Raw genomic sequence first — 12,243 nt, forward strand, 5'->3', positions numbered from 1 at the left:
GCCCCAAAAAAGCTACTCTAACATAGTTGCATTGTGGCAAGCTGGGCACAACCACTCACATTTAACATACTTTCATATTCACTTGGTACACCGTTTATACAATTTACAAAAATATCTGATTCTCCAGAAAGCCCTGTAATAAAGTTACTTCTCTTGAAGTGAAAATTCACAGTTTTCCTTCAAAGCCCTGATTGTTCTTACAGTCACGGCAGCTGCCCAAAGTTTTCTTCTGTCAGTCTCATGTGGACGGACGTCCTGCTTGCGTAGGCTTATTAAACAAACCATTGAACCTCTGTAATCCATGACTTCTGTGCAACGCTCAGGCTCCGTTTAGAGCTTCAGGTCTCATACACTCACTGCGGCATACTTTTTTTTCACAAATATATATATATATATATATATATATATATATATATATATATATATATATATCAAAATATACAATATATTTGCTGAAATATATTTCTAAATATATTTATATGAATATATATTTTCTAAAAGATATTTAAAAAAATATATAAATATATTTAAATGCATAAACATAAATACATTTAAAAATATAAACTCTAGGCTATTCCATAGACATTTGCATTGCATTTTCTTGCCTGAAATACATTTTGAAATATATTTTGATATACGAAAATTGAAATTAAATATATTTTCAATTTTCATTTCATTGAGCTTCACTACAATATAAATTCAGCATATATTTCAAAAATATTTTGGCCAGAAAAAAAAAATCCCCATATGGGGAAAATGCGAAGCTCATGCTAAAAACATATTAGTTACACACGGTTGTGGGGTGATTTTGAGTGTATTGCTGCGTGTCACACGGCATCACGCCGCTGTAATTCATGCGGTGTCACAGCGGCCCGTCAGGAGCTTGCTTACACAGTTGTGCATGTGGCTTTGGTTGTCTTTGTTAATTTGTTGAGCTAATTTGTGGAGTGTCGCTCTCATCTCGCTGTTGCACACATGGTTCTCGGCACACTCGCGGTATGTGCGTGTGTTTACGGGGCCTGTCAAAGCACATGATGTTCACACATGGTTTGGAGTTCTGTGTGAGTGCTGGGCTACTGGGTTCACTCAGGAACCATATGGAGCGCCTCTGTACCGCAGCTGACCCTCACGTGATGGCCCGGCCCCAGGGGTGTGTCCCGCTATTGTTTCATCACACTCTCAGTGTACACACTACACCTCGACGCGCCCCACGAGCACAAGGGCTCGCACGTCAAAAGGATTTCACTGCAGCAGTGCTCACTGCCTCTGCAAGACTCTGATTTACACGGTTAAAGTTTGAAATAGTTTAAACGCCTTGAGTGCCATCAGCTGTGTGAGAAATATGCAAACCCTTGAGAAAAAGAAGTGCACTTTAGCATACTTTTAAAAAGAGCACTTACTGTATTATGGAAATCATATACTTTAAAGAAAACACTGAATGTAATGGTTATGGACACTCAGCTAATTTGCATGATATTTTCAGTTAAATGTATTTAAATTTATATTAAATGCATTACATTAAATTTTAGCTTGCTTTTCTGACCCACTTAAGTAGGTCTATATATGTAATTTCATACTCTGACACCCCCCCCCCCCCACCCCCCACCCGAATTGGAATTTGAACCGGGGTTCAAGCATTTTAAGGCCTAAGGTGGTATGCTTTTAGGGTCTAGGCCAACCTGGATGCATAGCTGACCCCAAATCATAGTGACCATTTTTAATTTGCCTTGACCAAGGATTCCAAAAATGTTAAAATGTTGAATCTACGACAAGCGGTTTAGGAGTTATGAGCACTTTCGCGTTTTTGATCGCTGTAGCGTCCCCTATTGGCCGATTGGGCTGAGACTTTGATAGGTTCTCCCCAAATTGAGCTCTTATCTTTTGACCAAGTTTGAAGTCTCTAGATCCGTTTTACGGCGGAAAAATAATAATAATAATAATAAAAACTTTAACAATTACAATAGGGTTTCAGCACTACGTGCTTGAACCCCTAATAATGCACTATAGTTAAAATTATAATCAAGTATTTTACATGTGCTTTAGTTTGTTAGATATCAAAAAGTGTCTTTAAGGCACAAGAAAAAGGTTATTAACACAATGATTATAATGTACTTTAAAGTAAAACTTTTGATTTGACATTACTACAAATTGCACTTTTTAAAAATGTACTTAAGTGGGTCAATGAACGTGTATCTCTTTCGATACACTTAAGTGGCTTTGATATTATATTAAATGCAGATTTGAAAGATTTTAAGTGCACATTCAGTAAACCTCTTTTTCTGTAGGGGGGTAGCAATCCTGCAACTACTCCCCAGCTGAGTCAGTTTAGATTTCATGTCAACGTTAAGCTTCATCCAATAAGCTACTACTATGTATACAAAAGAAGTAAATAACGGTGTGCAGAACTGGCGTGACGTGTCTTAGCAGGTCAGTAACACTGCTCACTGTTTGTTCCAGATGTCATCTCTCCAACACATTACAACCCGTACTTCAGGAGGCTCAGGTTTGACGTGAGCTCCATGGAGAAGAACGGCTCGAACCTGGTGAAGGCAGAGCTCAGGATCTTCAGGCTGCAGAACTCAAAGGCCCGTGTGTCTGAGCAGCGGATTGAGCTTTACCAGGTGAGTCCTGTCCTCTCCATCAGCCCTTCAGCATCATAGCATTTCATTTGACTTCATCCACTCATTCAGTTCCATGAACTACTTACATGCAAATGTGAGCTGTTTTCACACTTGGTTCATTTCCTTGCTAGATTTTCTATTTGGATCCAAACTACTTTATATGTTTACGTCATCAGTGCTAGAAACAGCTAAAACCATACACTTGGTCATTTCTCAAGAACAACATAACTAGTTGTTCTAGTCTGTGAGCAGAGTTGGGTAGTAACTGATTTCAAGTAATCTGGATTACGGTATTAGATTCCGAAAATTAAGAGCTTGTAATTAGAGAATATTATTTTTGTCAAGACTTCCAGAATAATAAAAAAAAACGAACAAAAAAACTGGAAGGCTTTGGGTACGTAACATCATTGCTGTTTTCATGTTTATTAAAGTTTGTTGATGTAATGCATGGATTCCCAAACATGTTTGTCAACCAAACCCCTTAAAATAAAATATTTACTTCAAATATCTCTGAGGAAGTTAATATTTGAAGTAATTTAACAACTATATTTGCATGTTTACAGTTGTCTAATGTTGGTTAGTGGTCACATTATGTAAACTAAACTAATAAAATACAGGAGAGCCAAAACAAACATTATGACCATAGTTTGATCTGACTTTGTGTACTGGTTTCAATTGTTTATAATAAAAAATTGTACACTCATGGATGACAGTACTTTTGCCAGTAGAAAGAGCTCATTAAGAGCTTTCATTTGATATATATATCTCCATTTCACCAAAAATGTCACTTATGGCCTTCTTATTCTCACCCCTCGATATATATATATATATATATATATATATATATATATATATATATATATATATATATATAAATTAGTGCTGTCAAACGATTAATCGCATCCAAAATAAAAGTTTTAGTTTACATAATATATGTGTGTGTACTGTGTATATTTATTATGTATGCATAAATACACACACATGCATGTATATATTTAAGAAAAATATGTTACGCTTGTATATTAAATATATTTATATATAATTTATATAAATATAAATATATACATGTGAATATCTTCAAAATATATTTACATGTATATATTTATACATAATACATAATAAATATACACAGTACACACACATATATTATGTAAACTAAAACTTTTATTTTGGATGCGATTAATCGCAAATTAATCTTTTTACAGCACTAATATATATATATATATAATTTTTATTTGCTTTAAATATGTACCATATTTAATGGTAAGCTTAAAACAAGTTAAATAAAAGTAGTCTAAAAATAATGTAAAAAGTAGTCAGAGTATTTGTGTATACGTTTATTTGGATAGGGACAATAAACATGATTCCAGTCAAAGACTGGAACAAATGCACTGCACAGAGATTATAGCAGGTGCTAATGTGCATCTCATGTCCATTACCTAAAATGAGTAACCTAGTTAGTACGTTACTAACTACAGTTTTCATCTTGTAATCTGTAATCAGTAATTGACTACAGTTTGTAAGGAATCCGCTCATCTCTGCCTGTGAGGAAGGTCAGTCAATTTTAGCCCAGTGTGAAAACATTACCTAGCATTTTCAAGAAAAACTAAATCCTCTCCAAGTCACAATGACTGGAACACAATACAGGGGGTTTAGTCTTCTGGTAAAGTAACCCAGAACCAGTAAAGTAACTAAGGCCAGTTGTACTCTGTTCACTAATACACACTCATGTTCAGAAAACTGTTTTCACACCAAGCAAACGAAGCAAACAGTGACGTCAAACAGGCTTGTGTACGCAGTGTGAAAGCGCCCACACATGCACTTTTTAACCTCTCTCCTCCTCCTCTGTCCTCGTATGTTCGTTTATTTATCTTAAGGGTGCTGTAGGGCTCCGGCCCATCGATCAGCGGGGTTTTATGTGTGTGTGGAGAGACCTGAGTGTGGAATGCTGTTTGGTGATTTAGAGTTCGGAGGGTCTCGAGGGCTAAATAAAATCCCAGCGCTGTCGAGGTCTGCGCTCCCCGCCTCCCACCAGCCTCTCCGTTTAACCTCGCTCCCCTCCTCTCTGTTCATGTGTCAGGTCCATCATGACAGGTGCAGTAAACACTGGCCCACTAACACAGAGATGGTGAATGTCTTAGGGAGGGTTTAAAAGGAGTTTACAGGGAAGGGAGAGGTTGATCAGCTTCCATTTGTATTACTCATGTTAAAGATCCTGTTGTAGTTGGTCAGGATCATACAGTCGTTATAATTAAAGTGAACTTCAGTACTGATAATATAGTGCAATATAACATATTTAATAAAGGTAATACATTGGCTGATTAAAGAAGGGAGTCACAAATAGTGAATCTAATCACCATACTGGCAAAAGTTCACTTCAGGAATTAAATAAGCAGTGTCTGTTTGATGTTTGGTGTATGAAAAATGATATGATATGTAATGTCACTTTAAAGCATGCACTTTAATCAAGACCAAAATAGAAGGCCAAACATTTTTTCCCAAAATATCATGAATTATTTTTATTGACCACATGACTTTTATTTGGTGGACAAGTTTTCAAATGTTTTTTGATATTTTAACAAAACTGCTTATAATTAGGTCAACGTCCTCAAAAGTTCAAAATCATGATTTATTATTATTAATTCATGGATAATTGTTTTTCTAAGACATAATAAAAAAAGCAAATGACAAAGTATTACAATTTCTTCATAATGATATCAAAATAAGTAATAATTCAGAAATGGGGGGGGGGGGGGGGTTATTACCAAAGGTGTTTTTTGCAATTAACAGGAATTACTCATTCCTAAATTATGAAAATATTTTAAAGAAATGTTTTCCCTTTTTTCAAAGAAATAAAATACAAGAATATGATTAACTAATAAATGAGATTTTCTTTTCAATAATTTTATCCTTTTAATGAGGTTGACGTTTTTGACTTATGCCCTCAAAAAAATTCCAAATCAATATTAATTCAGACGTGAAAAGTATGTTCATTCATCACAGAAGAGGTGTTTCTAATTCATTGTATAAATAGCTTTTTTAATGAACACGACCGCTCAAAAGTTTGTGGCCAGAAAGATTTTTTTAAGTATTTTTTGCTTACAAATGCTGCATTTATTTGATCAAAATTACAGTAAAAACTGTAAAAAATAATACTAATAAATAAAAAATATTGAAATTATATTACAATTCAAAATAACAGTTTTCATGTGAATGTATATTGTAAAAAGTAATTTATTTCTGTGATGCGCAGCTGTATTTTCAGCATCATTACTCCAGTCTTCAGTGTCACATGATCTTCAGAAATCATAATAATATACTGATTTACTCAAGAAACATTTCTGATTATTATCAATGTTGAAAACCGTTGTTCTGCTTCATATTTTTTGTGGAAACCATGATATATTTTATTATTCAGGATTTTTGATGAATAGAAAGTTCAAAAGAACATTATAAAGGTCTTATAAATGCATCCTTGCTGAATTAAAGAATTAATTTGTTTCAATAAAATCTTCCAGAAGTGTATTTTAATTAGTACTAAATGAATAGATCCCTTATATCCCTCCTGTTAAACCAATCAAGCTTTACTGCCGTTCAGTGTGAAGATGTATCTCTGTATCAGCAGTTGTGTAACTAGACTCCAAACTGGCCCAAAAGCGACAGCAGACCCCTGTAGCTCCAGCCTAACAACCCTACAATTAACAATCTCCATGTTGGCCTCCGTCTGAGCCTCCCCATCCCACGTTCACCTCCTCGGCCTGATGGAGGGAAGCTGAGCCGCTGCAGCTGAAGCAGTGTTTTACGCATTAAGAGCTGTGCTGTCCAACGTAAACAGAGGAATAACAGTGCACCCTGTCCAGCATCTGTTTCCGCCACCACAGCCTCTCCAAGCATTTCCCAGACCTGGCTAATCAATCAGGGAGCTTCCACTGGGAGGAAGGGAGCCGCTGCTGAGGCGCTGGACAGGGTGCCGCTCTAGACGGGCACGTTTGCGATCTGTGCTTGACCCGTGCTGATGCCTGTCCTCTTTCTGTAGATTTTAGGTCACAAGGACCTCACGTCTCCCACGCAGCGCTACATTGACAGCAAGGTGGTGCGCACCCGCACGGAGGGCGAGTGGCTGTCGTTCGACGTGACGGAGGCCGTCAGCGAGTGGCTGCTGCACAGAGGTAAAGTCCTGCTGGAAAATCCAACTAAAATCAGCTTCAAGAAACCAAAACGGAAGATTAATGCCTTGTAGTCCTAGTCTGTCTCTTAGTATTCTCCAAAACATTGACGATAACATTACATTTAGCTGATTTAAAAATGTACAGTCTTTCTCTTGCTGGAGAAGGGACCAAAAATATTGCTGAGTCATCTTGTACTCATGTACGTGTGTAAAAGAAGTGTGCTTAATTGTATTAAATGTGCACTTGTAGTGTATTTCGAATCTTTAAAGTATATTTTTAAGATAATATAATATTAATGAAAAAAAAAATTATATTACATTTAATTAAGTTCATATCTTGCATCTGTGTTACAAATGTTTGATTACAGATTATTCAAATACAATTCTCAATTGAAATGAAAAAAAACAAAAAATAAATTTTTGTTGCTTGAAATAAAGAAAATGTTAAATGAATGTTTCTTTCAACTAGTTTCCAAGGCAACACTTATCATTTTTGTTTAATTTAACTTGATTTACTGAAATAAAAAAAAATATTAGTTCTAACGATTCAAACGATTAATCGCGATTAAATCGCATCCAAAATAAAAGTTTTTGTTTACATAATAAATATATACAGTACACACACACATATTATGTATATATAAATATACACACATGCATGTATATATTTCAGGAAAAAAATTATTTTTATATATTAAATATATTTATTTATAATATAATATGAATATAAATATAGACTTTTAAATACATGTAAATATTTTCAAAATATATACTGTATGTGTGTGTATTTATATACATAATAAATATACACAGAACACACACACATATATTATGCAAACAAAAACGTTTATTTTGGATGCGATTAATCGATTGACAGCACTTAAAAATGATAAAAACATATTTGAAAACAACAAAAGTCATTTAAAAACTGGTAATACACAACAAAATTACAAAACTTAAAAAAATATACTTAAAAGTAACATGAAAGCAGAAAATATAAAAGATAAATTATAGTTCAAAATATAAAATAACTATAATAATCTCTTGCATTAAACCGTATTTTAGTTTAGCAAACATGCTTGTGATTTCAATAGAAAACAGATCACTCTATATATAGTTGGTTTAACTTAAAGGTTAGTAACCAATAAGTTAAGTTAATACAAAGAGACTGACTTAATCAACAGAAACTATAATACTTTTATCATTTAACTGCAATTAAGTCCAAAAATATTACATTCAGTTCACATTTAATTATATTCAGTTAGGAAACTTGACAAAGTATATTCATTCAAAGTGTATTTGGAAACCTAAAAGCCGACTGAGACACTAAAGCAAAAGCTATAAATAACCATCTTAAAGCAAAAGTTGTTGTGCAGCATCTGCGCAGTACTGTAAATGTAATGGATCTAGCCATTTCTGTAATCTCAGTTCAAATCCTTCGTGCATGCAGCGTCGAGTGAGTTTTCACCACGGCTTTTCAAAGTGCACAAGAATAGCAGTAGTAATGATGAAGGTCAGCATCCATGAGCTCATAACAGCACGAGCCCAGCGGCTCTCCATCACATTACGCAGGAGAGCGATAGAGCTCAGGCTGCAGCAGCAGATCTTCAGCATGACTGGAGTGGCTGTGATGAATGCTGGAGCTGAGAGACAGCAGTGACGCTGTGTGCGACTCCTGAGGGATGATGGGAGTGGGCTAGATCTGCAGCAGGGGCCAGATCCAGAGATGAGCTCATTTATCTGCTGTAGATTATCTGACCTTGCTGTGCATGTGTGTGTTTCTCACTGTTTTTCTCTCCCACCAGACAGAAACAATGGATTCAAGATCAGTCTGCACTGTCCCTGCTGCACATTTGTGCCGTCAAATAATTACATCATCCCCAACAAGAGCGAGGAGCTGGAGGCGCGCTTTGCAGGTGGCTTTGGGTGGGGGTGTGAGTCCGTTAGTTTGTGATCGAGGGCTGTTTGTGTGTGTGTGTGTGTGTGTGTGTGTGTTGGGGGAAAAGAGAAAAAAGGAAATCAATGTTTTTGATTCTTCCTAGAGTCCATCAGATTTGATTAATATATACGTTTTTTCAGAAAGGATTGGATCTGATTAAGGAATGAATTGCAGCAAATCAATTCAAAACAAAGCACACGAGCATGCAGGCCAAAGTCTGGACACACCTACTCGCTCTAGATGAGGCCTATTTGTCACGTTTTACAATAATAATAAAGTCATCAAAACTATGAAACAGCACAAATGGAGGCATGGGAATTATGTAGTAACCAAAAAATGTTAAACAAATGAAAACTAGCTTATATTTGAACGTCTCCACCCTTTGTCTAGATTCCAGCTTCTAGTCACATACTGCTTTTAACTGAAGAAGTTTGATGGATACATGTTGATGCTTCTCCTTGAGCTGATCCTATAATAATAATAATAACAAAAATGTCATTATTATTATTATTAGTAGTAGTAGTATTAAAATAATAGCAATACAAATAAATAATAATTATTATTTTTCAAGCAATATTTAATTAATCCTGAAAGTTACAGGTTCACAGTTTAATGAAAGGTTTAATGGTTTTAATGAACTTCTTTATGATTATTAATATCATCAAATGTTCCTCAAATACTCCATATGTTGTGGGCATGACAGCATGTTTATGGGTAATTCATATTGATTTTTTCCCCAATTTTAGTTTAGCTACTGTACTTGTAGTAGTAAAATCACTGTAATTGTTAATTGCATTATTACACATTTACATTTATGCATTTGGTAGACAATTTTATCTAAAGCAACTTACACTGCATTTAAGGTAAAAAATTATAAGTTAGGTAACAAAATTTCTCTAAATTTTTAGAGCCAAATTTAGTTTTATATTATATTTATGGTTTAGATTTAAACCTTAAATTTAGTTTTAATATTAATCAAAAATATTTTAGTTTAGACCAACTTAACTAAATAGGTTTAAAACGAATACTTTGATTTAATAATTTAAAAAAACCCGTCATGGTCGTTTCACTTTTTTTTCAGTGTAAACAAGTAATTAGTTGATGCATTTCCTTTAAATTGAGCCTACACTGAATAAAACAAAACAAAATAAAATAGTTTTAGAAACTCTTTTCATTTAGAAATTGCTAGTCAATTTCACAAATAATTACAAAGAAATTAAAAAAGTAACGTATTGAATTAAACATGCATCTGTGTTTATTTCATTTAGTACTAATCTGTGCACCTGCTCTATTGTTTGAGATACAGGAATGTCTTAGCTTGCTGATGCAAACAGTCTAACCCTTGTCTGGTTTCTGCACGGTTCACAGGTATAGATGACAGCTTTGTGCACGGAGGGGATCTGAAGATGTTTAAAAAGCGGCGTCACAGCGGTCAGTCTCCGCACCTGCTGCTGATGCTGCTCCCGTCATACCGGCTGGAGTCGCAGCACAAGAGCCACAGACAGAAACGCGCTCTGGACGCGGCCTTCTGCTCCAGGTATCCTCACAGTCTGCATCTGAACCGCAGCGGAACGTTTAACACAGCACAGTGCTTCTGGGGTCCATAGATACTCATCTGTCATTAGTTAAAAACAGCCAGACTTCAGTCCAGGATTATGCAATCGGCGGGCCGCGTATCAAAGCAGACTGGACCACCTATCAATCCAGACTCGACTTAATCAATGAACTGGAAAACTTTTCACTGTTGGATTAAAGCTAAAAGTGGCTTGACTGTCTTTTAATAAAAGTCATCTGTATTCTCGCTCGTCCAGCCTATTGCTATTGCATATTATACCAATGTGCTGTTAATTTTATATTTCCTGACATATCAACTTCCATTATAGCCTCCAGTATTAACAAGCTGAGTAACTAGCAGACATTTGTCTCCAAATCGTAAAAAAGAAAAATTGACATTGAGAATGAGTTCAGTGAAGAGAGGACTGATCTGATTAGAAGTGTTGGCCAGAATTCAGGATTTTACGAAATAACTTGAAAGAACCGTTTTCTTTCCTGTGTTGACAAATTTCCTATTGGAACAGAAGGTTTGGGCGGGACGTCTCGAAGGACTCATCCCTTTTGTTTGTTTTGTTAATAGACATTAGACATTAACCACATCACAGCTGTGAGCCATGATTTGCTACATTCTATTAAGATGCAAGATATATTATATAAGAGGGAGGGATGTATTCATTCTAGAGAGCATTTGACTGTTCAAAAATCTGTATATTGCGAAATATTAAATGCATATGAATGCTTAAATGTATTTTAGCCATGAATTTGAAATTAATTAGCCACAGAGAAATTACATTAATCCAATATACATTTTGCAAGTTAATTTAGATTTATTATTCCTTTTCATTTTTTGACATGTATAACTCAGTTGTATAACTCAACTGTTAACTCAACTGATTAACTAATTTCAATACTGTACACTCTAAAAAAAATGGTGCTATATAGCACTAAAAGTGGTTCTTTGGCTCGTAATCATAGGGGAACCACTTTTGGTGCTGTATAGCACCAAATCATGATGCTTCAGTGGTTCTTCAGCGGTGCTTCACTGGTTCTTTGGCATGACTGAGGTGCTATATAGCACCGCTACCATATACAGAACCTGTTAAGCTCCTGTATGGTTCTTCAGTGGTTGTTTGGCATGACTGAGTTGCTATATAGCACCACCGCTGTACAAAAGAGTTGCTATATAGCACCACCGCTGTACAAAGAACCTGTTAAGCCCCTTTAAAGGTTCTTTACGAGCCGAAGAACCACTGTTTTTGCAATATGGCACCTCTTATGGTTCTACATAGCACCATTTGACAAAAGTGCTGTATATCACCTTTAAAGATATGGTGCTATATAGCACCAAAAGTGGTTCCCCTATGATTACGAGCCAAGAACCATTTTAGTCCTATATAGCTTGTATAAAACTGGTAGGTTACCTTAAACAGCTAATTCTACCACAACAACCTACCCCCAAATCCCCCCAAAAAATAAAAACAGTTTGTTGGAATAAATTAAATCAAATATATTGTAGACTGGTTCAGTGATGTTAAATAGCATTTTATCTGTTAATTTAAATGTTATCATTTTATCTGTGTGCTCATGGGAATCCTTGTATGGTGCTACTGCAGTCATTTCTCGGTTCGAAATAGGCTTTTTCTCATTTTAATCTTCAAAATATATATTAATCATTAATTATCAATTATAAGAGTATGCATTTTTATGTGCATATACTGTAGTTTGAAGGTGTACCAAAAATGTCCCAACAAAGAAAGTTGTGTTTGTCTCCCATCATCCCACAGGAATGTGCAGGACAACTGCTGTTTGCGCTCTCTCTACATCGACTTCAAGAAGGATCTGGGCTGGAGGTGGATCCACGAACCCAAAGGTTATAACGCCAACTTCTGTGCGGGAGCCTGTCCGTATCTGTGGAGCGCAGACACCCAGCACAGCAACGTAAGACGAAACATTCAGTTATC

The 12,243-nt window shown here is 35.5% G+C and overlaps 1 protein-coding gene across 1 annotated transcript in view; it reads left to right on the forward strand.

The window, feature by feature from the left end:
* LOC306877585 (transforming growth factor beta-2 proprotein-like) overlaps positions 1-12,243 on the forward strand; it is a 35,224-nt gene that overhangs the window by 19,307 nt on the left and 3,674 nt on the right. The window contains exons 2-6 of the mRNA XM_079429434.1: positions 2,458-2,621; positions 6,658-6,790; positions 8,595-8,705; positions 10,097-10,265; positions 12,067-12,220. Coding sequence (XP_079285560.1) covers positions 2,458-2,621; positions 6,658-6,790; positions 8,595-8,705; positions 10,097-10,265; positions 12,067-12,220 — 731 coding nt within the window. The remainder of the gene's footprint in view (positions 1-2,457; positions 2,622-6,657; positions 6,791-8,594; positions 8,706-10,096; positions 10,266-12,066; positions 12,221-12,243) is intronic.

This window comes from Barbus barbus, assembly GCF_936440315.1.
Source record: "Barbus barbus genome assembly, chromosome: 12".
NCBI classification, from domain to species: domain Eukaryota; kingdom Metazoa; phylum Chordata; class Actinopteri; order Cypriniformes; family Cyprinidae; genus Barbus; species Barbus barbus.